The 26,036-nt window shown below is 51.7% G+C and overlaps 7 protein-coding genes across 7 annotated transcripts; 4 read left to right on the forward strand and 3 right to left on the reverse strand.

The window, feature by feature from the left end:
• Positions 1 to 739: 739 nt before the first annotated feature.
• On the forward strand, positions 740 to 987 carry PSV08DRAFT_356067 (uncharacterized protein; the record flags this gene model as incomplete). Its single annotated transcript, XM_014225590.1, has 2 exons — positions 740 to 847; positions 910 to 987. The coding sequence occupies 2 exons, from the start codon at positions 740 to 742 to the stop codon at positions 985 to 987; spliced, it is 186 nt and encodes a 61-aa protein (XP_014081065.1).
• Positions 988 to 2,315: 1,328 nt separating this feature from the next.
• Positions 2,316 to 6,452, reverse strand: PSV08DRAFT_412368 (uncharacterized protein; the record flags this gene model as incomplete). Its single annotated transcript, XM_014225592.2, has 3 exons — positions 5,799 to 6,452; positions 4,528 to 5,749; positions 2,316 to 3,812 (listed from the first exon to the last, which is right to left on the reverse strand). The coding sequence occupies exons 1-3, from the start codon at positions 6,143 to 6,145 to the stop codon at positions 2,316 to 2,318; spliced, it is 3,066 nt and encodes a 1,021-aa protein (XP_014081067.2). The 5' UTR covers positions 6,146 to 6,452.
• Positions 6,453 to 8,729: 2,277 nt separating this feature from the next.
• PSV08DRAFT_251580 (Reticulon-domain-containing protein) lies at positions 8,730 to 10,194 on the forward strand (the record flags this gene model as incomplete). The annotated part of the gene is made up of 5 exons (XM_014225593.2): positions 8,730 to 8,907; positions 9,027 to 9,103; positions 9,194 to 9,323; positions 9,374 to 9,720; positions 9,787 to 10,194. The coding sequence occupies 5 exons, from the start codon at positions 8,730 to 8,732 to the stop codon at positions 10,192 to 10,194; spliced, it is 1,140 nt and encodes a 379-aa protein (XP_014081068.2).
• Positions 10,195 to 11,077: 883 nt separating this feature from the next.
• PSV08DRAFT_333066 (uncharacterized protein) lies at positions 11,078 to 12,623 on the forward strand. Its single transcript, XM_014225594.2, has 2 exons — positions 11,078 to 11,376; positions 11,442 to 12,623. The coding sequence occupies exons 1-2, from the start codon at positions 11,203 to 11,205 to the stop codon at positions 12,414 to 12,416; spliced, it is 1,149 nt and encodes a 382-aa protein (XP_014081069.1). The 5' UTR covers positions 11,078 to 11,202; the 3' UTR covers positions 12,417 to 12,623.
• Positions 12,624 to 13,651: 1,028 nt separating this feature from the next.
• On the reverse strand, positions 13,652 to 17,758 carry PSV08DRAFT_230628 (uncharacterized protein; the record flags this gene model as incomplete). The annotated part of the gene is made up of 4 exons (XM_014225595.1): positions 13,652 to 15,580; positions 15,631 to 15,747; positions 15,805 to 17,566; positions 17,655 to 17,758. The coding sequence occupies 4 exons, from the start codon at positions 17,756 to 17,758 to the stop codon at positions 13,652 to 13,654; spliced, it is 3,912 nt and encodes a 1,303-aa protein (XP_014081070.1).
• Positions 17,759 to 18,284: 526 nt separating this feature from the next.
• On the forward strand, positions 18,285 to 20,652 carry PSV08DRAFT_412372 (uncharacterized protein). The gene is made up of 2 exons (XM_014225596.1): positions 18,285 to 18,337; positions 18,385 to 20,652. The coding sequence occupies exons 1-2, from the start codon at positions 18,290 to 18,292 to the stop codon at positions 20,479 to 20,481; spliced, it is 2,145 nt and encodes a 714-aa protein (XP_014081071.1). The 5' UTR covers positions 18,285 to 18,289; the 3' UTR covers positions 20,482 to 20,652.
• Positions 20,653 to 24,488: 3,836 nt separating this feature from the next.
• PSV08DRAFT_251584 (uncharacterized protein) lies at positions 24,489 to 25,409 on the reverse strand (the record flags this gene model as incomplete). The annotated part of the gene is made up of 1 exon (XM_014225599.1): positions 24,489 to 25,409. One exon carries the CDS (start codon positions 25,407 to 25,409, stop codon positions 24,489 to 24,491), a length of 921 nt encoding a protein of 306 aa, XP_014081074.1.
• Between the last annotated feature and the right edge of the window lie 627 nt (positions 25,410 to 26,036).

Here is a 26,036-nt window from a genome sequence, read left to right on the forward strand (position 1 = left end):
CTATCGTATTCACTGTCGAATGCAACGTTAAATCTTCTGTCTGTTCTGTTTCGCACATTTCCCCGCTTTCCCGGATTTTCATGCATCCGATCATCCAAGGTTTGATACACAAACAATAGATGCATGATAGTTGTGGTTTATACCACTGCAGTGATTGTGGCTATGTCGTTATTAAGTTCTCAATCTCATCTCTATCATATTTAGCAGTGGGTTGATTTAGAAAATAAACTCAGACTATGTAGTGTTGCATTTTTCTCGAGTCTATCATGTTTACTTGATCTTCCAAACCACAAGCATCACAAATACACGCTACGCTACCGTTTCGCATAAGCTTCGGAGCGCGGATTGTTCACCAATGAGTCCTCGTATCACAATCGGAGTAAGCTTCAGATCCGATTTAGTGTATCACTCCCATGAACTGCCACGAATGAGGGGGATCAGCCTATGATAGTCTTGTTACGCCCCACTTATCCAATATCGAACGCGTTTTCATCCCAGTGCCTCAATGATCCTGCTGAAGATATACCAGGGTAACAGAACATAATCCTCATGCCACTTTTCTCATCATCCAGTAACCTCCATGTGACGCAAACCTTCAATTTGGCAATTACTAATATATAACAAAGACTCGAAGCTATATAAACTGGTCCGGTGCCTTCCTCCAAGCTCATTCCACATCATCCACTCTGACATATATCTTGTTACAATCAAACCCAATCAACCACAGACAAACTCCACAATGAAGTACTTCATCATTCTTCTTTCTGCTATTGCCACAGCATCTGCTCTCGCAGTTCCTGAAGCTCAGCCTGAGAGTCTTGATAAGCGGCAGAAATGCTACACTGCGGTAAGCAAGTTGAAAATTGTTGCTAGTTGACAGCAATTGGACTAACTTTTCGTCTTCAATAGTATGGGGCTTGCATTACTGCCTGCCCAGGTGCTGCTTGCCCCAATACTGGTGCCACGGACCCAGAGTTCTGCTGCTGAATATGAGGCTGAACTCTTATCTTTGTGGTTAGCAAAAGCTTTCGGAATAAACGTCGGTAGCATTCATCAATCAGTCTAGTCTAAGAACAATCTCTGGAACATGGGCATGGCATGTGTTGGCTTCCAAAATACTACTAGAAATATTGACTTTATTACTAGCCCTTTCAATAACTTACCATGAGCCTTCCTCTTACCGTGACTTGTGCCGATTAAAAAGTGACATATATGGCAAGTAAGAGCGGCTTACCTCTTGAATTGAACATCTAATCACATTAAACTTTGATGCTTACGTAGCTCTAAACAAAGAAGAAACCCAGCTTACTATCCTCGAATCCTACTCTACACAACGAGAACCCATTTCATGCCGAGAGTAACTAAGAAGAGTGTGAAGAAAACAAAGTATCTAACATAGCCCAGTGTCTCACTACCGCTTCTTAGCCTACTGGGTTTCATCTCCTGCAGTGCATAACGTGATTTCTGCTAAAAAAAAAAAACTAATCTAGAAAATCACCGAGTACACTGTGATAGTACTCTAGGCAGAATCCCAAGATGGTCAACCATTAGGGACCTGTCGGGTGCCTCTTAGATTAGAGGAAGGTACAGTCACGTGTGCGAAGTATATCTTCATATCTAGACTGAGGTAAATTCAATGATCCATCTTGAAATCAATCTGATCAACAAAATTTTGTAGAGGTCTGCGGAAACACCCTATATCCACTACTACAGTCCGTAATCCACCTACAATAACGCGCGGCCGCCGACCCGTTTTTCAGCCTCTGGCGGAACTAAAATAGCCGGACAACACCAAACCACCACAAAAAGTAGCCGCTTTGAACGCTAAATATCAGCACAGCAACAACGATTAAATATATATATATATATATATAATATGCAAAATAAAGCGCTATACGAGTCTGATAGATGTCTAAGATTTTAGAGAGTTAGACCTTATGTGCAAAGGTGCAGCTGCGTGTTTGAGTTGATCAAGTGGTAAAACGCTAAGAAACTAGCCCTTTCGCTTGCCTGAGATGTCCGGCCATTTCGGTTCCGCCAGAGGTATGTAACAAACCCAGCCACACAAGATACTCAATCCCAAGTTCCCCATGTTCATATCCGAGTACGCCAACCATACGCTACATTACTCAACAAGCCACTAAACACTCGCAGCGCTAAAACACGTTACGTAGAAAAGCATATTTATCCTACAGTGCAACCAATTATTTTCGCAAGATAAAAAAAATCAATGAACAAGTATAAATCACGCCAAGGTACGGAAAAGAAAAAATAGACATGTAAACACAACCGTCAAATATCATACCCCCTTGCCATCAATTAAACCAAAAACTCACGCTAAAACTCGGCGTAAGACTCCGCACATAATGCCACCACCCGACGGGAAGATACAAGCACTCGCCGGGCCCCAAAACGGCCTCGACATAGCCGGCATCTTCAAAGCGCGGGAAGAGGTTTTGAAACGCTCTCCTCCTCTCTTGACGCAGCGTGACGTCGGAATCCGGGGCCACAGGGCTCGTCGCAAAGCAAGATAAAGTGGGAAACAAGGCCATAGCTTCATCAAGGTCGATTTGACTGGTATTGCTCATATCGATACCGGATTCGTCTACGCTTCTTGGATACAGACGCTGCGTTTCCGCTGGTGCGTAAAGGCGCACGTACTTGTATCCAACTACTTGTGCGAGGATGTTGTGGTAGGGGTCTGTGTGGAGGGGGGAGACGGTACCGGCAGGGCCGAACCAAGCGTTGAGTAGCGGTTCTTCTAGTTTGGCGACGGGCTTGATGTGCGTGAGGTGAGGGGATGGGGCGGGGTCGGCGTAGCAGTAGTCGGGGATGCTGATATCGAGGCGTAAAGAGGGGATTTGGGCGAAGAGATCGTGCTGGGCGAGGTAGCCTACTGCGGACTTTGCCGTCTCGTCTTGTGGCGGTTGTGGAGTGTTGTTTGGGTTGGCTGGGATCGCATGATGGAGCATATAAGTCTCCATGAATTCGCGGAACGTGATGATGCGTTGGCCCCAGCCTTCGGCAGTGTAGCTTTTGCCTATCTCCACTGGTACCAATCTTCTTCCACCGAGGGTTTGTCTCAGTAAGTACTGTGGATTCGCCCATGGCCTCTCATTGAGTGCAGGCCAATGTTGTATTGCATCCTCGATTATACACGGCGTGTGGGTTTCCGTTGAGCCAACTTTTCTTTGAAAAGCTTCTAGACTGACTTCTTTCATTCTCGGCAAAGGACACGCAAGGACTGGTTCAGGATTGAGGAGCTCTACAGGAAACCTTTCTGGGATTGGCGAGGATTGACAAGGCAATGATAGCTTCTGTCGCTTTGAGGGGCGTTCTGAGTTTGCACCGTCTGCTGCTTGTCGCTCTAGATCCAGAACAGCCTTCAATGCCGCAAACCATAGTTCCACCAGCTCTTCCCTAGCAGGTGCACCGGCAAGTATGAGTGCCATATCTAATGATTTCACAACCTCATCGGTCCAATTCCTCTCTGTCGTGTCTTGCTGCTGTTTCTCTGTTCCGCCATCTACCCGCTTTAGCACCTTCCATAGAGTCGCATCTGTATAAAGTCTTCGCCAACAAGTCTTCACTTCTTTGTAAGGAACATCGTGCAGTTTCTGATACGCAAGCTTCAAGCCGAGCTCAGGATCCTTGGGAAGAAGCGCGAGTGCAGCACGTCCACATTCGCGGATGGGGTCATTCTTTTGCGGGGTAACAAGTTCCTGACGGGTTAGTTGGATCATCTCTTGGAGCGTAGGCGCATCATTGTTCATTTCTGATGGAGCGCAGCACAGTTGCAGATGACAATGGTACTGTGAGTGATTGCGGAAAAGCTAGTACTATTGCTAGCGGCACGAGCTTAGGCCATTTACTACTTTTTTCCGTGCCGTTGACGAGCCAAGACATGGCCAGAGTACCCGAACGTTACCCGGGCGTTAAAGTTCATTAAGCGGCGTTTAGAGTTGAACCCTGGCTTCGGTAATCGTCGTGGATTTTGCGCCTTAGCGCAGACCCATGTCGTGTCACGTTAAGTATAGCATGCTGCAGGTATGGAGACCAAAGTGCCGAAGATATATATTAAATCCGTTTATAGGCCAGTAGACTGCCAGATCGATGCGACTCGCAGCGGTGACTATGTAATACGATTATTGTACACGAGCCTTGTGACTCCCCTCCAAACCGAGACCCCACTTGTAGTCCATTCCTGACACACAAGGTAGCGCCTATGGAGCCGTCATAACCCATCAATCGTAGACCCACAAACACCAGTCCGAGTAAGAGGGATATCGAACATGTGGAGAGAAAAAAAAAGAAACCTTCAAGCTATGCAAATGAAAAGGCCGCTGAGGCCGGGGTATCACACAAGAGGAAAATTAGGGATAAGAGAAATATAGGTCATTAACCTAGCAGCCCACCAGCGTCATGCAACGCAGGCGCGTCACGGCTCTGATTTGTGGGGGTACGCTGAAGGGACGTAGCAGAGGGTGCGGATGAAAGCAAGCCTCCAGGGTCTCGTAGAGAAGGCACATCATAGCTTGTTCGTGTTGAGCGTGTTGATGTGCGCTGTATAGGCGCGTACCGAGGAGCGACCGAAGGGCTGGGGTTTGAAGTTGGAGTGGATGGCGATTCTTCTTGCTCACGGTGTCGAGGCAGCAGGCCACCCAGGTCCTGCAGCTGTTGGTTCGGCCGGCATGACATTTCGAAGTCCTCAGAATGCTGAGAGAGGCGGGAGTTTCGTCGACCTTGTGGAAGAAACGCGCGCCCGGCCGACATGATTGAGTTTGAAGCTCTGGAGCCTCTTCTGGGTTGCGTCGCGAAATCGTGAGCAACCACAGAGTCTGTAGGTGAAGGGGTTGCTCCTGGTTGTTCCAGTAGACCGCCCACATCAAACCATGAGACCCGTCTGCCGCCGCGGGGACTGGGCATTGGATCCGGGATGTCGTCAACCCCCGAGTGCGAGCGGTCTTCGCCATGTGATACACTTCCTTCTTCGTCTGGAAATTTCCAGTTGTTGTTTGCAAAAGGGCCAGACTGCCTTGCAGGCTGCAAGAGATCGAGGTTCGCCACTGGAGCTGGTCTGGGTACGCTTGGCGTTTTTTCCAAGAGCTCGGGCTTGGTCCTGTAACCCAAGGATCGTGCAAGGTCTTCATCGCTGCTGCGGGGCTGGTCTGTGAAGCGGCGCGATGACCCCCTACGCTCGGTGCTGTCAGTAGTCGAGGGTGCCTTGAATTTTGGTTTCTTGACACCTCGATCGCGAAGGAATGAGCCTAGGATGATTGCGTTGGACACGATGGCGGCAGCCAGGATTTCGGAAGAGGCAAAAACCGTACGAAATTGCTGGAGGCCCTTTTTTTCAATGACTAGAGGCATGCGGGCCCCGGTGACAATGATGAGACCAAGTGATAGGGAGAAGAGTGCGACTAGGGATATCTTGCGCTTCAAGGGCATGCCTGAGCGAACAATGATTGGAATCGGAAAGGCAATCAGGAGAATGTCGGTGACGATATCAGCAATGCCCATGGTGAGGAGTTGAGCGTAACCCTGGCGACACTGCGGGCCCGGATCGGGAACGACTTGCCAGTAGTGACTCACAGGACGACACTCAGCAAAGGTAGCAATTACAACCATGAAAAAGGTAACAACGAGGAATATGCGAATACCGCGCAGTCCCCACTCGTATCCTTTTTTCCAGAAGCGCTCTGTCAGGCGCTTGAGGAACTCTGAAACGGTGAACTTGGCCAACCAGATGCTACAGAGGCATTAGTTATGCTATGGATGGAAAAGGTGGCTACACGTACAATAGCGCGTAGAAGATCCTCGCGGCAAGGACCATGCGCGAACCGATTTCTCGATGGCGAATTCTAACTGGGTCTGTCAAGCCGGTAATATCGACGTTGTTTGTGCCGTAGATCAAGACAACGTGCACAAAGCCCATGCGTGCAAAGAGGGGAAAGATGCTGAGCGCCATGACCTTGTCTTCGCGGAATAGGCGTTCATTGCGAATGTAGCGGCCGGACAGGCGGACGCCTATGATGACAGCGGAGAAAATGGTGCACCACCAGCTGTACAAGAGGGTGGGATTGTTGGTCAGGCGAGTCCGGGGCTCTGGGGCAGAAGGGCTGTACAGACTGCGCGGTATTACCATGATGCTGTGGAGCAGTCCTCACAGACTCTCGCCTCCGCAGAGGGGGGAGCTGTTTGGAGGTCGCGTGCTCAGTATCAATTGTGGGCGAGAGCGATGGCGGTGACGGATGCGGGAGTGTGGGCTGAAAGCGCATTGACCATTTCGGTATTGGGGTGACGTTGGTGGAGTACCGAGGTCCCGAGAGCGCGGAGTGGGTATGTTGCGAGAGAGAGAGAGTGTGTGTGTGTATTTGTGTGCCAGGCCAAAGGCAGCGGTTGGGCAATGTTGAAGACGTCGGCCACGGGCAGCAGAATGGAAGACGGGGGATGAAGAGGAAGGAGAGGCAGCAGCAGCAGCAGAAGAGCGGCAGGTGACGGGGCTGAGGGTCGGAGGTGTGCGTGATAACCCAAGCAGGCGCAGTGCGAGTGAGTGGGTCGTTATCGCAACGGCAGAACTTGGCCAGGGTTCGGAGGGACGCCACAAACTCACTATAGGCCGCGCCTGTGGTTGAAAGTGCGCAGACTGCCTGATGCCGTGCGGTGCCAATGTTCCCCCACCGAGTTTGGATCCAGATCCCGGCGAATGCTGATAGGCATGGGTTTGGCGTGTCGGGAATCAGTGGGATGGCATGGGACGAGAGAGGCTGGGAGCGGGTTGGGACGTGTTGGTGCAGTCAGCGGCCGTCTTGTCTCGTGTCGTGTCCGGGTTTTATCGTGTGGTCGAGTCGCGCCGAAGTCTTGGGCAATGGTGTCGGTCGTTTGTATCACATCACCCCGGAGGCGACGTGCATGGTGCTACTGCTACTGCTACTGGGTACGAAGAGGCCCCCATGGCGCTTGCAGGCTCCCTGTGCGGACAATGCAGATGGGCGACTGGGGCAGGTTGACGTGGAGGCGGGGGGTGTCAAACACGCCTCCGACCTGGAGGCCGTGGGCGGCGACGGATTGGGGGTGTCGATGGAGAGGATTGGCTCTCAGGCGCGGCCGCAGCGCCAGTTGGGGTACTTGCAGCTACCTACATTGGCGGCATCGAGACTTGGGCGAGAGCTGGACCAGGACACGATCCGAGGGCCAGGATCGGGGCCTGCCGGGGAGTTGGATGGACGATGGATGGCTGAGGGGGAGTGTGCGCATCATCGCATCAGCGAGTCCTGCTGTGCTTGCGGGCTGGCTATCATTCCACGCGTGGCGCATCTGCGCAGAGGGCGGCGGTGGCTGCGGCGAAGGCGTGTGTGCGTGTGCGTGTGCGTGTGCGTGCGTGAGGCCCCTCGTTTCGTTGCCCCCCACCTTCATCCATGACTGCAGACTGGGCCGTCGCGTGGGAGGAAGGGCTGCCCTGTGCGCCTGCCTGATGCGAAACTGAGACCCTGGCTGCACTGAACTGCTCCTCGTCCTCTTCGTCCTCGTCCTCGTCCTCGTCCTCGTCCTGCTGCCCCGGCGCGGGCCTTCTGTCGTCGGGTCGGCCGCAATAACCGCCCGAGGCCAGGCAAGAGAATGCCACCGACGATGGGATACAGAAACCGCCATCGGAGCGCCGGGCGCCGAATCTCGCAGTCTGCCCTTGAGCTCTTGGAGTGCCTGGAGAAGCCCGCGCGCGTGGGCACTGCTGACGGGCGAGCGAGTTCCCCCTGAGGGCGAGTGCTGTTGTGCCTCTATCCGCACCTTCCTCTCACAGACGGTTGCGGTTGCTGTGACTGCCGTCGACGTATCAGCGGCCACACCGGCAGCCGTCGTGGCAAGGCGGGGGTTTGCGGTCGGATGAGGGATATCTTGTCCAAAATCCCTCGGCCGGCAGTATTGGCACTATGTAAGTAGGCGTGCCCACGTCCCACGTATACATGCATGTGTACATACATGTGTACATGTACTATGTATACATACTATGTACATAAGCACCAGACATGCAAAGCAGGTGACAGGCGAGATGGTGATCTACACAGGGGGACGTGCACCTCGTACCTGGTGGAGGAAACCACGAGCGGCACCATCCACCCGTACCTGCCAAATCACGCTCAAACAACACAAGCAACCCAGATACAAATAGCAGTGTACACATGCAAACACCCAGCCTATCTGCTCCACCACCAGGCGTGCAGCAAGACCAATGTGCACGGCGTCATGCGTGCAAAAGATGCCATGGCGTCATGTGAAGACATACTTCCTTAGCCGTACTGCTAGAGCGTTGGGCCCGTCTTTCACATGTGAAACCGTCCATGCTTGGGCTTGGGGCTGGCACGTGAGCACCTTCCGTCACTCGCCCACAAGCAAACAGCAGCAAGCACTGCAAATGCGACTGCAGACAGCGCGTGCGGCTGGCACTCACACTGTGCAATGGCAATGACGAATGGCCTGCAGAACCAGACCTGTAGCTGCTTGAGGTACGTCGTCCAGGCCCGCGGAAACAAATCACAGCAAGCCCACCAAGTTCCATGTGGAGCCATATGACGTTGGAGTGAACGCCCACCAAACTGTGCACACGACAGTCTCACAACAAAACCAACCCAGCTCCTCCGCAAGCTCTCCTCTTCTCCTCTGACCCCTTCCGACCCTTTTCCTCTCCTCTGCAATTCATACCTGCCTGAAACTGCAAATACTCGCCCCAAGCAATGTCCGGAGAAGCCCCACGTGTGGAACTCAACAGCACAGATCTCGATTTCGACCTTACCGCGCCCGTCAACCAGAAGCTGTCCCAGATGAACTCTGACGCTGCCCCGCTGCCCAACGGCAACGCAGACCACCACCTGCCCAACGGTGCGGTCCAGACAAACGGCTCTCTCCTAGATTGTAGGGTGAGTGGCACAGAATGACCTCGACCATTTGCCGAGACGCAAGCTAACGCCATACATCACAGTCTTATCTGCGGCCCGCACCACACCCGAATTCCTAATCTGACACACACACAGCTGCCTCAAACGCCATCAACGCCGCAAACAACCACCCCAGCGTGCAGAACATCAAGAACACCGTCATGAACGGTAGGGTATGTACACTTGCCCCGCACTTTTGCTTTGCACAACCAGCTCACACCCCATGCAGTTTCCGAAAGTGCCCGCACGCACACGACCAGTAGCTAAATTCCGCAGGACCCGTTGCACAGAACGTCAAGGCAGAGGGCGCAAAGACCCGCGATGAGTTCGCCGATCTTGCAAACTCAAAGACCATTCCCGATCAAAAGACGGCGACTGGTCAGAACCTCACGCGTAAGTCCAAGACGAGCTCTCGGCGTAACCGCACAGCTCACCACGGCCAGACTACCACAGCATGTTCTACCGCCTCCTGAGCTGGAAGAACCCCCGCGCTACCGGCATCGCCTTTGCTAGTACCGTTGCCTTCATCTTCGCCGCCCGCTACCTGAACCTGATCCGCTACATCTTCAAGACTTCATACTTGGTTCTTGGTGCTACTGCTACTGCCGAGATCGCGGGGCAGCTGACCATCGGACGTGGCCTCACCTCTCAGTTTAGGCCACGACAGTACTTCACGATTCCAAAGGCCTCGCTCGAGCGCCTGACGGATGATTTCGAGCAACTCATCAACTTCTTCGTCATCGAGTCCCAGCGTATCGTTTTCGCCGAGAACGTCTACGTCACCGTTGCTGTAAGTAGAGAGCTCTTGAGCTACCGCTGCACATGCAAGACAATGTGACTGACTTGTTCTTACTAGGCCTTTTTTGCGTCCCTCATTTCATACTTCCTGATCAAGTGGGTTCCTCTCTGGGGCTTGGGTTTGATCGCGACGCACATTGCCTTCCTCGGTCCCCTCATCTACATCAAGAACAAGGACGTCATCGACGCTCAGTTGGAGAAGGGCTACACCATTGCCAACCAGCAGGCCCAGCAAGTCAAGGGCCTCGCCAACCAGCATGCTGGAAACGCCATGAAGACTGTCCAGGGCTACACACAGCAGGCTACCGCCAAGGCTCAAGAGACTGTCAACCAGTACCGTGGACGTTCCACTTCGCCAGAGGTCAAGAAGCAGACTCTACCCAGTGTCCCCAAGCACGAGCCCATTGCCGAGTCATCTTCTGAGGAGGAAGACGAGGATGAGCCAGTTGCACAGGCTGCCAAGTAAGCTGTTCGATTGCGACCATCTTACACTGAGTGCCTTGTGCGCTGCCTATTTACCTCGAAACCGTTTGCGCATCCAACCTTTGAACATGCTACGGCCACCTTTCTCGCACGCACTCGTCGTTTGTACGACTGCGGACGAAATACGGACGGTGCCAGTTTCGACATTTGAGAAGCCCGGAAATTGGAAACAACGCTGGCCGCTGTGCATGCCCTTTCTCAAGAACGTTTGTTTTTCGTGTTTCTAGTCTAGCGTGTCTAGTATTCCCTCTGCATTCACCAACTTTTGTTTTCACGGCCTTGCTTCTTGTGGGTGGGGTTTGGGCATGATAATCATGGCAACATGGGAGTTTTAATCAAAATTGTCTTTTAGTGATTTTCGTGTGACCAAAGCGGTGTGAATTGTGCGTGACGGTATTCGGACTTTTGGTGGTGAAGGTGTGTCTGATGGCCCCGCTTAATAGTCGTAATGCCTGAATGTAAGTTATCGGAACGCATGTAGTGCTGACGTTGTCTCAAACATGGCCTTGATGCAGACGCGCAATCTGTATCTGGGCAGCAGTTCTGTCTGTCTGTCCTTTTAAATATTTCTCTCCAAGAACACCCATGCAGCGTTAATCAGGGGAAACGTACCAAGGCTGATGTAGCACAATCCATAGCCTGTGCCAAGTAGTAGATAGACCTGGGTGTATGTACATACCATGTAGTGTATCTAGTAGGTGGAGAGTGGTAGATCGGCGGCTAAGTGGAACCTGGCCAGTGCATAAGGCCACCGATTTGTTGCGTCAGTTTCAGCACAGCCACTTTGGCTTGTGGTCGCTTCGCCTCCTCCTTGTTACGCTGCCGCCTATTCCGTGCTGACCTTGAAGACCAACAACATCCCCCCGCCTGTAACCTGGTCGGCCTATTCTCTCTTTTGTACCTTGTCTTCTTTCACCTACTCTGACTGTTTATTTCTGGACCAAGAAGTTTTTTTTTTGTTACTGGCATCTCGACATAGTGAGCGGCCACCATGACTATGCTCGTTGAGCTCACTCGTCGCGCCGTCTCGCACCCGCAGACGGCGACGTTTGTCAAGCGCGCTGTGGCTATCAAGCATGGCAACGGAGAAGAAGTCGAGCTTCCTACCTGGGGCATCGTAGTCGTCTACCTGACCGTCTTGGTCGGTAGCGTTGCCTTCAGCCTTGTGAGTAGCCTACCCTATTCAGCCTTTGTACTGCTTGAGGCCATGGATTAACACTGCACTCCTAGGTATCCTACATGCTGAACCATGTCATCGCGTCTCTCAGCATGGTCGAGTCCCCCACTGCCGCCATCACCGTGACGCCCTCGACCCAGGAGCCGTCGGCCAAAGAAGACGAGAAAGAGACACTCCTTGAAACCGGCCCCACGATCGCCCTCGTCAACCAGAAGCCCATCACGTCCTCGATCCGCGCCACGATCCGCCACCTGGTCGCCAACGCCGGCCGTTTCGCACGCTTCCGCGGCTACAGAATCCACATTGTGTACTCGCTCCTCAACAGCCTCATCTTCACCTTCTTCAACGGCGCCCTCGGTTTCTTCCCCGGCCAAGCCATCATCAGCGCCGCCCTCTCTGGCGCCATGCTCGCTCGCATCCACGCCGCATGGACGCACAGGGTCGTCGGCATGCCCACCCAACAGTCATTCTACCAGAGCATCCCCAACAAGAGCCACTGGAAGACGCTGGCCCTCCCCGCTGCCATCGCCTCCGCTATGCCCTACATCAGCATGTACCTGACCGTCGGCCTCGCCATGCTCCTCGGCTTCGACAACATGGAACCCGTAACTACCTGCGCCCAGAAGATGGGCGTCATTGCGCGTGTCCTTGGCGTCGCCATCTTCGCCATCACCTGCACCCTCTTCCTCTCCCTCCCTGCCCTCGTCACCCGCGTTCGCATCGAGGCTTCCATCCTCCCCGACGACCACGACACCATGGTCCCCTTTGACCGCTCTTTTGGCGGCAAGGTCGTCAGCAAGATGATGGGCGGAACTGGTGTTGTGGGCTTCTTGGATGCCTGGAGGTCCTTTAACTGGGAGGCTCGTCGTCGTCTTATTAAGCTTTACATGAAAAACTTCTTCATCCTCGCCGCCTTGATGCTGGTCATTATCCACGTTGTGGCTTTTGAGACTTTTGCTATCATGGGGCCTGCGGTTGGAAAGCTTTTGGCTCAGATGAAGCATGATGGTATCAACGGACGTGCGTAAAGGGGAAGTGAGATGTGTGTGTGTGTGTGTGTGTGGGAAAGAGAGTAGTTTTTTTTGGGTTATCAGAATGCATATGCTTGGGACGGTGGTGTTCGGTTGAGACGGTTGTGAGATTATGGAGCACTCATTTCACAGAAAACATAGATGTTGAAAATACCAATATACAGATGAATGAGATACAAGTCACATCAAGTCTTGTCACATGTACTAATCCTATTCTCTCTTCTTTTTTTCATCTTCTTTTATTTCTGTTTTTTTTTGTAGTTTCTGTGCCATAATAATATCTATTTCATTTCGCCCCTAGCCAATCCATCCATCTACAACAATCTCCCCCCCCCCCCCCTTTTCCTCCCTAAACCCCGATCCCAAAGCCACAAAAAAAAAATTAAAGAGATAACAACGCTTTGCTGTGTGAATTGAAGCGAGTTAAAAAAAAACAGCCACACGTGAGAGAAAAATGGCAAGCCTGGTAAAACTGAGAGAAAGGAGAAAAAAAAGGGGGGGGGGTTTCTATGCAAACGCCGTACGCTATGCCTCTCCTCCGGTTGCGGGTTAAAAAAAAAGAAAAGAGACGGGTTTTCCAGGAAGAAAAGTACAAGGATGGAAAAAGATGAATGACATGAGATGAGAAAAAAAAAATGAGGGTTGGAAAACCTATGATGAAACATAAACACGTAATGAAGCTCTTGGATTCCATTTTCTCCCATTTTTTTGCGCATTTTCCCCTTCATCATCATCATCAAACTTTTCTCGTTAATTTTGCTCTCTCTCTCTCTCTCTCGGCGTGCCTCAAACTCGTGTCGTTATTCTTCTTCCTTCTCTGACCCTTTCCATTCAAAACGAATAGATGAAAAACCTCTGCTCGAACGTTTCACATCTCTTCGTTTCTCTTTTTTTGTGAAAAGAAAAAAGGTGTTACGTCAAAATGCTGGACCGAAAAAAAAAAGAGGTTCAGCGGAGGTAGAAAGGATAAAAAAAGGGTAAACCTCTTTTGGGCTTTTGAAGGGGAAGAAATGTCGTATGGATTGATTGAGTTCCCAAATCCATGGTTCCGCGTTTATTGATGCTTTTTCATGGTTCAACGCCAAAATGCGTTGGGGGACGAGTATAATTTGCCCTGGAATAGGGGGAACTGCTCTGCTTCCATGCAGTGTACAAGGATAAAAATCCCCGGGTCCCAAAGTCCGCAGGTAATAATGAGGTTTGCTTGCTTCAAGTCTCAACCCCCCTTCTCGTCAACCTATAGACACACTCTTCGCATGCTCGTGCATCTTGACGGCCTTTTGCACTTCGTCTTGGTCTTGAACGACTGCAACTCCCACATTGATGCCTCGTGACTTCTCGCTGGTGCTATCCATGTTGAGAATGGCATTCGCTTCGGCAAGTCGCAGTCTCTCTTTTTCGGCTTCTAGTTCCAGATTCGCCTTGTCTTGTCCCGTCACCACTCCCTTGAGAATGACTTCGAGATCGGCTAGGCGGACGGGCTTGATGAGGAAGAGGTTGATGCCGCTGGAGTTTGCTTCTTGCTGTATGTCGGTGTCTGCTACGCCGGTGAGGGCAATGATGGTGACCTTGGGAAGATTGTGACGAATCTCATGAGCGCGGATTTGACGGGTTGCTTCGAGTCCGTCCATGACGGGCATATTGATATCCATGAGCACAACGTCAATGCGTGACTCTTCTTCGTTATTGGCAGCTATGTAGGCTTCGAGTGCTTCTAGACCATCGACGGCGAGAGTGTGTTCGTGACCGAGTTTGTTGACAAAGGTACGGAGGAGACGAAGATTGATGGGATTGTCGTCGACACAAAGGCATCGCAGGGCCCGAGTTGGTTTCATGTATTTTGACGGCTTGACAGGACTGTTGTTAACTGACCGTATCTCTGGAGCGCTGCTAGCGCTGGTGAGCGGTGGTCGAGTTGGCTCTATGACGTGCAACAAATCAGTGCGTTTGGGGAGCGCGCCCTCTTTGAGCTGGAAATCAGTGACCTGAGGCAGGGCTGGATCACTGTTGGTTTTTTGTACATTGATTTGCTTGGCGTGACGCCCAAGACATGACGAGAGAGCCTTTGCCATCTTGTGCGGGCCTACGGGCTGACTGATGCATTCGAAAATCATGCCTGGGACTGTAATGGCTGTGGTTGACTGTGCAGCTGCAGCACCTTGGCACACAACAATGACTGGCGTTGCAGTTGTCTTGCTGGGATATTGGCTGTACTGGGTGCGCAGAGTCTTTGCACAGCCTTCAGTGGCAATGATCATATCCGGCTCCCCAGTGCTGACACCTTGTTCGAAGCGTTCCATGCCAAACCAGTCGGCACAGAGGCTAACCAATGCCTTCAAACACAGCTTGGAAGCGTTCTTGTTCTTCAGGTCCTTGACAAAATACTCCTCTGCTTCATTGAAACCATCAAAGCGCACTGTCAAGCCCTTTGTGCGCTTGGAAACTTCCTGCAAGTGCATGTCCTTTTCACACTCTGGGGCAGTGGCGCCAAAGCTTGGAGACATGCGTGACTCTTTCAGAGGACACGTGACTGTAAATTTTGTACCGCGATCCTTCTCACTTCGCACCTCGACATCTCCTCCAAGAGATTCTACTATTTGCTTGACAATTGAAAGACCCAAGCCGGTACCCTGACTTAGAGGGTTCTCCTGAGCAAAAGAGTGAAAGAGTCTGTTGTTGATGTAATCCTCCGACATGCCAATGCCAGAGTCAGTGACCGAGAACTTGAACTCGCAAGTCTCATCCTCGTCTTGAAACTTCCGCTTGACCTCGAGCTTTACCTTGATGTAACCGCCAGGCGTATACTTGAGGCTGTTTCCAAACAAATTCATAATCACACGTCTCCACGCACCTGGTTGGGTGCGGAATACGTAGTTGTCGCTATGGTTGATGTCGAGAATGATGGATATTGGCCGGCTGTTCGCCTTGGATGCGGTGAGCTCATATGTCTGAGCTGATGTCTTTGCATACGTGTAGCCAGCAAAGACGCTCTCGACCACATCTTCTGTCAGTATACTCATGTCAACATCATTGATAAGCGTCATGATATCATTTGTGTGAGCTTTGCCAGGACTGATAATGTGCTTGGCACTCTGAGTGCGTTTCTTTTGTCGTTTTGAGACGCCGCGTGTCAAGTTGTTGATCTTTGCAAAGTCGAGGACCTTGATGGGGGTCAGCGTGAAAGTGAGCGCACCAAGGGCGTTGAACTTACATGGTTGATGGTCTCCAAGAGGGTCTTGCCGCAAGTCTCGATTGTCGCAACGTGTGATACCTGCTGGTTGTCGAGAGAAGAATCCTTGAGAAGATCGGTCATTCCAAGTATTCCGTGCTAGAGGGATGCAGTTAGCTTGACTATCAGAATGATGTATCAGTGCTGAGCACTTACCAATGGAGAACGAAGTTCATGACTGATGGAAGAGATAAAATCGGCCTTTGCAGCGTCTGCCAGCTTTGTATCAAGACGAGCAACCTCGGCCATGACAAAGTTACTGAATGCTGCTAAATAGCTCAGCTCCTGCTCAGTCGTGAAGATGCGCTTGGGCTCGGAGCTCCATATCACCGCCGTCGCAAACCATCGCTCACGATGTGGGTCCCACAAGGGGTACAGAATGAGACTTCGCGCAGTGGGAAAGACTCTTCTCAGGTATGCCTCGTCATCCAAACTTCTTGACGACTCAGCCTTGCGAGGAGTACCAAAGGGGAATCCGTCGCAAGACTCAAACTCGTCCAAGCCAGTCGAAGGAGAATTGACAGATGGGGTCAAGGGATCCACGTCAAGGTGGAAAATTTGGCCATGTGGATAGAGGCGGAGCAGGTGTCGCAAAACGCTTTCGGAGATGCATTCGCCCGTGTTTGGCAAGGATTTGTTATCGCGACCAGTCTTGCAGAGAGCGGCGCCGAGAATGTCACAGGGCTTGTCCGGTTCGGGAAGCTGATCCGGATCGAAGTCGTCGTCAACAAGACCGCCGAAAGTACTGATCTTGGCATCGAAGAAAGCCACGCCCTCTGCCTCTGTCGAATCGACAATCATGTTGGCAGCGCGCGTGAAATGTGCCCTCAACTCCGGGGCAGCCCTGTCCTTCTGGTCAGGCTTGGGGAAGTCCTTGGTGGAGGTGCATGACGTTGTGGCGGCAATGTCGGTTCGGACGGGCTCAACGACTTGACTGGGCCCCAAGGTAGTAAGCTTACTGGTGGGTGAACTTGGCGTGTGTGGTGGCTGGTGGGTAGGCGGCACATTGCCGTTGGTAGGGCTACGAGCATCAATGTCAATGTGGCTGTGGCCATTAAGCACAGGTGGCTCCTGTCCGGTGGGTGTGGTAGCAGCAGGACGCTGGCGTTGGGGGGCGATTGTCTCTGTCTGGTCAGACCACGACTCGGATTGATCATTGTCCCACGGATCTTGGGCCCAGTTCTCCAGCCCGCTCTTGCCCTCGGCAAACGAACCCAGACTCTTGACCATGATCTTTGCCCTGCGGTGGTCTTCGGCCGCCCTCGTTCTCTCCATGTGGCGCATGACGGTGCCGGCCATGCTCTTGAGGAAGGCGAGCTGGTGGGGTGTCAGTCCATCGCGCGGCTTCTCGTCGAGGACGCAGTAGGTGCCAATGCTATGGCCCGTGGGACTACGAATGGGAACGCCAGCATAGAAGCGCGAGTAGGGTGGGCCCTTTACAAAAGGAAAGTCGCAGAAACGCTCGTCCTTGCTCAGGTCGTTTACGACGAGCGAGGGCAGGTCACTGGGGTCGTCGAAGGGAAGTGTCGTATACTTTGGGGCGAGATTGACCGTGTAGTTGCACAGGCTCTGCTCCTTGGGGAAGATGGTGGTGCCAAAACAGAGGCGGTCGTCCTCAAACTCCGGCTCGCCCGTGTCGAGGGACAGGGTTTTGGTCGCTTCGGCGAGGAGGAAGCAGTCCTTGCGGTCGAAGAAGGAAATGAGGCAGCGGCGGGCATTCAGGCGCAGGGCACCCAGCTGGGCAAAGGCCGAGAGGGCCTTATCGTCGGAGACGCGGGGGGCATAGTCGAGCGTAGGCGGCGGGGTGCTTGGGGGCGTCTGTGACTGCGAGGCGGGCGAGGGCGCTGGTGAAGGCGACGACTGGCGACTGGCGGGGCCGTCGGTGTGTGGGCGCTGGAAGCCCGGGCGGGGATAGTAGCTGGGCGGGCAAGATCAGTGCCAATTCACTCTTTCACATGCACCATGCCCGGGCACGCACGTCGCAGGCAAGGGGGGCGTGGACGAACCGGTAGAAGGCCTTTTCGCGCTCCTTGGCCAGCTCGCTGTGGTCGATGCGCCTGCGCCGGCGGGCGTGGGAGCGGGCGAGGGCCTGGTCGTGGGAGTCCGACATTTGGGGGGGGGTTGTCGAAGTGAAGGAGAGAGCCAGAGACCAGAGACCAGAAACCAGAGACCAGGACCAGGACCAGGACCAGGACCAGGACCAGGACGCCCAGAGGTTTTTGTGGAGAAGAGGCTTGTCCTACCCATGTGCTGCAAGCCACCCATCTGCGCGCTAGGCCCGACGATTCCCTGGGCCGTTGGGCGCTGCTTGGACCCTGACACGCTCTGCCTGCCTCGTCTCTTCCGCCTGCCCCACTACCGCCCTCGCCTGCCCCTCCACCACCACCACCACCACCACCACCGCCAATGCCACCACCACCAGCCTCGCTTCGCCTCACCGGCCTGCCGCATTAGTACACACGTACTGATCCTCCTACTCCCGCTACTCCACCGCTACTCCACCGCTACCACGGCTGCTAGCTCCTCTGTCCGACTCACTCTCCCCCCTCCTCCCCCTCACCTCCTCTTCCTCTGCTCGCCACCTTATCAACCCCCCTCCCCCTCCCCCTTAGGCCGCCGTCGCCGTTGCTGATCCCGCACCATGGGCCGCCTCGTCAAGCTAGCCACCTGCTCCCTCAACCAATGGGCCGTATGTCTCGTGACCCCCCGTCGACGCGGCTGCACTAACGCGCCCAGCTGGACTGGGAGGGCAACATGGAGCGCATCAAGCAGAGCATCCGTGTTGCCAAACAAAATGGCTGCACCTACCGCGCCGGCTCGGAGCTCGAGGTGTGCGGCTACGGCCTGCTCGACCACTTCCTCGAGCACGACAGCATCCGCCACAGCTGGGAGCAGCTGAGCCTCCTGTTGCTCGATAGGTCGCTCGACGACATCATCATCGATGTCGGCATGCCCGTTCGCCAATCAGGCAACCTGTACAATGCCAGAGTCATTGTCCTGTCAGGCCGCATTCTCCTCATCCGCCCAAAGATGAGCCTGGCTGCGGGCGGCAATTATCGCGAAGGCCGCTACTTCATCCCTTGGAACCGTCCCCAGCAGGTTGAGCAGTATGAACTTCTTGAGCTCTCGCAAGAGGCCTTGGCGCTGCAGGACAGCCATTTTGTCCCTTTTGGTGATGGCATCATCAATGCTCTCGACTGCAAGCTGGGATACGAGACGTGCGAGGAGCTCTTCACTCCCATGAGCCCTCACATTGGCTTGTCCCTAGCAGGCTGCGACATCATAATCAACAGTTCCGGCTCCCACCATGAACTTCGCAAGCTTGACACTCGCATTGACCTGATCAGAGAGGCCACGGCCAAGTGTGGTGGTGGCTATCTTTATGCCAACCAGCAGGGTTGCGACGGCGACCGTCTCTACTATGACGGCTGCGCCATGGTTCTCGTAAATGGCACCATTCGCGCACAGGGGTCGCAGTTTTCACTGCAAGACGTCGAGGTCGTGACTGCTACCATTGATTTGGAAGAGATTTGGTCGTACCGCACTAGCCCCTCTCGAGGCCTGCAAGCCGTATCAGCCCCACGTTACCAGCACTTCCGCGCCAACCTGAGGCTTTCATCATCGACCGCAGATTTTGACCCCGATCACCGGCCCACTCCAGTCCAGGCACTGCGATTGCATACTCCTGAGGAAGAAATCGCTCTAGGTCCTGCATGCTGGATGTGGGACTATCTGCGTCGCTCCGGTCAGGCCGGTTTCATGCTTCCTCTGAGCGGCGGCATCGACAGTTGTGCCACGGCAACCTTGGTGTTCTCCATGTGTCGACTAGTCTACCAGGCTGTCTTGGACGGCAATGAACAAGTCATTGCCGACGTCCGCCGCATCGTGGGCCCCTACCACGGACAAGACTGGTTGCCAGAAAGCCCACAACAGATATGTAACGGCATACTGCACACTGTCTATATGGGAATGTCACAACAGTCAAGCACAGAGACAAGAAGCCGTGCCAAGAGGTTGGCCGAGAACATTGGAAGTCACCACCTTGAGGCGGACATCGATGACATTTATGAAACTCAGAAAAATCTACTAACTAAAGCCACTGGTTTTACGCCACGATTCAGGGCTCATGGTGGCCAGCCTGCAGAGAACCTAGCACTGCAGAATATTCAAGCCCGGACGAGGCTTGTGTCTTCCTACTACTTTGCACAGATGCTGCCTACTGCTCGAGAGAGACCCAATGGTGGCAGTCTCCTAGTTCTTGCCTCGGGAAATGTTGACGAGTGTCTTCGTGGCTACCTAACCAAATATGATTGTAGCAGCGCCGACCTCAATCCTATCGGCTCCATATCCAAGACTGATCTCAAGCGCTTCATTGCTTACGCACAAAAGGAATTTAATATTCCCATTCTTGGCGAGTTCCTCGATGCGACACCAACCGCTGAGCTCGAACCTTTGACCGAAGGGTATGCGCAGAGCGATGAGGTTGACATGGGCATGACTTACAAGGAGCTTGGCGTCTTTGGCAAATGTCGCAAGGAGATGAAGCTCGGCCCCTACGGCACCTGGCTTCGCCTTTCTCACGACTGGTCTGATGAGTACACACCCCGACAAGTTGCTGACAAGGTCAAGCGCTTCTTCCACTACTACGCCATCAACCGTCACAAGATGACGACCATGACGCCCAGCTACCACGCCGAAGCCTACTCTCCCGATGACAACCGTTTTGACCTGAGGCCCTTTTTGTACCCGCCTTTTTACAAGAATTGGAGCTTCAAGCGGATTGACGAAGAGGTGGAACGGTTGGAGAAGACAGCGCAGGAGAAGAAGGCGTAAGTTGGGTAGCATGGCCATGTATTTATATGTCATGATTATATATGGGACTGTAAAGAGATTAGACTACCATATACTCGATAGAGATGCTTAGAAGGAGATAATCGGAGTCATATACTCGAATCTCGCCAAGTGAGAAAAAATACATGTACCTTCCATATTATGTGAAGAGAACACACATCTCCCCGAACCTTCAATTTCGAGTTGAGAAAGTACAGATACAAAAACTACCTAAACTGTTTCTCATCGTTGGTCAAACGGGGCTGTGTTTCCCTCTTCATCTTGTTTGTCATTTTATCATCATCCCTAATGTCACGTGGCATGCAATGGACGTCGCAGCGCTGAGCTGTGTCTGCCTGTTCAGCCTTGTGCGGCTAATGAGGGATGACAGCACTGCCCCAAGCCTAACAGCAGCCTGACTGCTCCTTTAGCCTGAAAATATTTAAACTACAACATATAAGCGCAGTTCATTTCTATCGCAGACCTCGCCTTATGGATGGCCTTTCGGTAGCAGCAAGCGTTATCGCCGTAATTGATATATCCGTCAAGGTCGCCTCACTGTGCGCTCAATATTCTAGAGACGTTAACGACGCAAAGCACGATATCGACTACGTTTAGAAAAATGTTAGTACTATCAACGACACCCTGGAGAAGATCAAGCGGCTGCTTGAGAGTTAGGGTAACATGCGTCTCACTACTATTTAGGGTCTGCTCGACCCGCTCTAACAATGTCTTAGGAAATTAAAAAACTTATAAATGAAGCTAGAGCCAGGCAAGACTCATAGGACTATAAGTTAGTTAAGCTTACGTGCGCTTAAGTGGCCGTTTAAAAGGAAGTAAGTAGATAAGATCGTTTTAAACTTAAAAGGATATGAGTAGACCTTTAACCTAGCGTTGTAAGTTAATTAGACGTAGGCCTTCTTATCTAAATTTAGCATTTATAAATAAAGTATCTTATTAACTATATATAACTCTCTTGCTTAGTATAGAGTAGAAGCTGGGCCTTCCCAAACTACCTATCGCAACAGGCGCCTGCTTCAACTCCCACGACGAAGAGTATAACGCACGATGCTTACCAAACACCCGCATCTAATTACTAGACGAAATTAGGAAATGGGCGAATAATAAGAATAGTAAGTATATATTTTGGCTGAGTGGCATAGCTGGCATAGAAAAATCTACTATTGCGCGAACGATTGCTTAATTATTTGCTAGTAGTGGCTAGCTAGAAGCAAGCTTCTTCTTTAAGTAGAGCGAGGGTGAGCGCGGTAACGCCTCGCGATTCTTTACTACTATTGCTTCAGACCTGGCTGCCTACGAGCTAGGTATACTATTTAGTCTTAGGGAGGCACTTAACAAGGGCTTAAGTATACTATAGAAGACTCTAATAGAACAGTTTGAGAACCTAGTTCTAAAGCCACTTTAAAGGATATAGTAGCCTTTCTCACAAGCCTTAGCGCGTGTTGTTGTAATAGACGCACTAGACGAATGTGAGCAAGAAGTAGATATTTAAGTGATTCTTCGGCTGCTTGCTTAAATAAAAGATGTTCACCTAGTCCCGCTACAAATTTTCGTTACTAGTTAACTAGAGTTTTATATCCGCCTAGGCTTTAGAGAGATTTTAATTAACACATACTAAGATCTTATCCTTCACGAAGTACTAAGGAGCATAGTTAAGCACGACATCCGTCTCTTTTTGGAGTATAAGCTCGGTGTAATACGCAAAGAACGCATAATGCCTCTAGATTAGCTAACAGAACAACAGGTTCTAGCACTAGTTGAGCTATCTATGCCGCTCTTTATCTATACCGCCACAGTATGTCGGTATATTAGTGGTAAAGGAAGTAGTTCTACAGCTTTCCTAATCAAGGTTTTGCAGTATCGAAAGGTAAACTTTTCAAAGTTAGATTAGACCTATCTCCCTGTTCTCAATTAGCTACTTAATAAATAAGAAGAGGATAATAAGGAATCCTAGCTTCAAAATTTTCGAAAAATTGTCGGCAGTCTTATTCTTCTTAAAAACCCGCTCTCTGCTGCTTCACTTAGCTAATTGATTTAAGTTCCACAAGAAGAGGTTAAGTCTTAACTTGACCCTTTGTACTCTGTGTTTAATGTTCCTAACGACGAGAACACACCTACTAGACTTTTACATTTGTCTTTCCGCGAATTCCTTGTTGCCCCTTAGAAAGAAAGAAAAAGCCTATTCTGGATAGACAAAAGAGGCACACACAAGAAGCTAGCCACACGTTGCCTAGAGCTGATGTCTGAACCAGATGTCCTGCATGAGAACATGTGCAACCTTTCGGGACCTGGGGTCTCAGCAAGCGAAATCGACAAGGGGATAATCGCTCGTAGTTTGCCACCTATCCTACAGTATGCGTGTTGTTACTGGGTGGGTCATCTCACGCACAGCAAGCAAGCCATTATCGACGGAGATACGACGCACGTCTTTCTCACAAACCATCTTCTCCATTGGATAGAAGCTATGAGTCTTATAGGCAAAGCGTACGCTTGTTATCGCTCGATACAAGATCTCGAAGCAATTGTAGATGTAAGATCTTCACAAGGCAACTTCTTCAGTTCCCAACTAACATACATACATTACAGCCATATTCGACTAACATGTTGACTTTTCTCAACGACACTATTCAAATGATGGAAAAAATTCACTTGATACTTGGAGATGCCCCTTTACAGATCTACTCCTCAGCACTTGTATTCGCGTCGGAGAATAGTATGATACGTCAAACGTTTATGAGCAAAGTGTCAGGGAAGCTCCTGAAGTTGTCTATGGAAGAAGCAAGCCGGGATGCTTGTGGCAGCATGACCAACGGTCATTCCAACTGGATTAGAGCGGTGGCCTTCTCGCCAGACAAACAGCTAATCGCGTCGGCGTCTGCAGACAAGACAGTACGGCTATGGGGGACTGAAACAGGAATATGGCACAGCACACTCAAAGGCCATTGTTCCACTGTCAACACGGTGGCCTTTTCGCCAGACAGTAAGCTACTCGTGTCGGCATCTGACGACACGACAGTACGACTGTGGGAGGTGGCGACAGCGACATCTAAGGTGCTCGAGGGCCATTCGTCTTGGGTCACTGTAGCGACTTTTTCGCCAGATGGGCAGCTGGTTGCATCGGCGTCTAATGACAACACAGTACGACTGTGGGAGGTGGCGACAGGGGCGTGTCGTGGGGTGCTGGAAGGTCATCACTCATGGGTCATCACGGTAACCTTCTCGCCAGACAGCCAGCTGCTAGCGTCGGCATCTTACGATGAGACAGTAAGGCTGTGGGAAGTGGCTACTGGGGTTTGTCGTAGCATGATAAATCGTCTTGGAGGATACATCTGGTCTATCGACTTTTCGCCAGATGGCCAATTACTCCATACAGACCGAGGCGACTGTGCCTTAGATGGAACTAAAGATGTTCCATCACTCTCGAGCTCACAAGCACAACCTTCCTACTGTATAGTTCAGGAGCGGTGGATACTGCGCAATCATGAACGTTTTTTGTGGATCCCGCCAAAATTTCGAACGCAGGCGACTGCCGCATGTCAGGACATGGTTTGTTTGGGACTACAATCTGGCCGTATAATCTTGATCAAGATTCTCTAGTCCCTTTAGCTTCCCCTTTTTCGATCATAGGCACGGTGTAGCCTTTTTATTTCCCTTCTTCTTCTTCTTCTTCTTCTCCTCCCGGGCCTGTCTACGTATCGTACTTGGCAAGCTAGAAAGCTATTCGTGTTAGCAACCCAAATACCCAGGCACATATATATACCCACCCCCATCGCATACCCCACAGTCTCAAGAAACAACAACACATTTAAAATCTACATGTCGGCTAACAACAATCATGAATGATAACCAATTCTGGAATCTAGTAATTGCGATGTAACTTTTTTTTTTCTATAAAGAAATATCAATGCTATCGTACTCCCATTTTCCTTCAACTAACGCCGTGTCACTCTCCCAGAGATGTACCAACAAGTGCTCCCCGAAAAACAAACTTACAAAGCCTCAATCTTGGCATGCAAAATATCCAGTCGCGAAAAGAACGCCACGCTCGTTTCATTCAAGAGAGCGAGCGAAGGGAGAAGTGTTTGGATCCGCGCGCTTTTGGCGAATGGTGGTGGTGATGGTGTGGGGGGCGGAATGGCTTCGTTGGCCACAAGTGCTGGAGCGCGGACTTCTTGGATGGATTCTGGTTCGGGGGCTGGAAGCTGGGGCTCTTGGACGGATGCCGAAGGCGGGGAAGCAGGAGTGTCGCGTGTTATGGGGGCGGCTGGTGGTGGAGGAGGAGATGGTTGAGGAGATGCCTGCATCTCTGTGACTTCTTCTTCTTCTTCTTTCTCTTCTTGCGTGGTAGTGGTAGTGGTATGCTCCTTTTCTTCTTCTCCCTGAGAAACCGGCTCGACGGATTTCTCCTGGTGCGGCTCTGAAGCCGGAGCCGGATCTGCGTCCCGCATGTGGATTTCTCCGACCTCAGCGGGAGGATTTACTAGTGAGGGTGAGGGAAGAGGGATATCACGCGCTATTTGGACTTCTTCTGGAGACGATTCCACGTCTACCATTTGGACTTCTTCGTTGTCGAGCGCCCCGGTGCTTTCATGGTCTGAAGGTGCGTCGCTCATCCCCTCGGAATCCTCCTCACTCGATGAGAGATTGCTCGGCCCGAAAGCCCCCGTGTCCATTTCTTCTACGCTACTCCCGAAGGAAGGGGGAGAGGGAGGGTGGGAGGACGAAGAAACGTCCATTTCGCTGTCAGAATCCCTTTCTTCGGGTGGGGAGCGCACGGCGGCGGACTGCGAAGATGCTGCTTCAGAGTTGCTGGAGACATCTCCTCCACTGGCTTGCTCGACGTCGCCGCCAGCCATGTGGAAGAGGTAGTCGTCGAAGTTATCGAAGTCTTCTTCGTTGCGGAGAGACATTGTGGGCGATGAGCTTTTCTGAAGGTAAAGTCTGAGACACTGGAGGGCTTGGGAGGAAAGAGAGGAAGTTTGCAGTGTGGATTCTAGTTTTTAAGTAGAAGTAGAGGCCCATTATTGCTATTGTACAGTGAGCTTGCTATTGTGGAGTATGTGGACAATGTGGTGCACAATGAAAGACGTTTGCTATTCTCTTGGTGAAGCGGTTTTCGTGTCCTCTTGCTATACTGTACTATTGTGCCTATACACCTTCACGTTTCACTGCACGCGGGTCGACCACCAAGCGTGCAGATTGCCCGCTCCGCGTATGACTTGCATGAAAATGGCCGTCACCTCAGGTAACCATGCAGTAATTAGGACATGATTGTTAGCCACGTGAGACATTGCCCATTTAGTCAATAAACCGGTCTTAGGCATCAAAATCGGAGGGGTCAAGAACCATGCAGAATTGCATCATCCTCACATATGGCAGACAACAGTTCGTTCGATCCAGAGGGTGCGCAAAATAGGTCGATGGTACCGGGGTACGATGCTTTTGTCGAAGGATCCGTTATTCAGCGAGGCCAAAACCCCAGATATGGTCTGATGCTGCACGATAGACGAAAGGATCATTGGCCAAACTGGTTTTTC

Source organism: Bipolaris maydis (assembly GCF_028858645.1).
Source record: "Bipolaris maydis strain C4 unplaced genomic scaffold PSV08scaffold_15, whole genome shotgun sequence".
NCBI lineage: Eukaryota > Fungi > Ascomycota > Dothideomycetes > Pleosporales > Pleosporaceae > Bipolaris > Bipolaris maydis.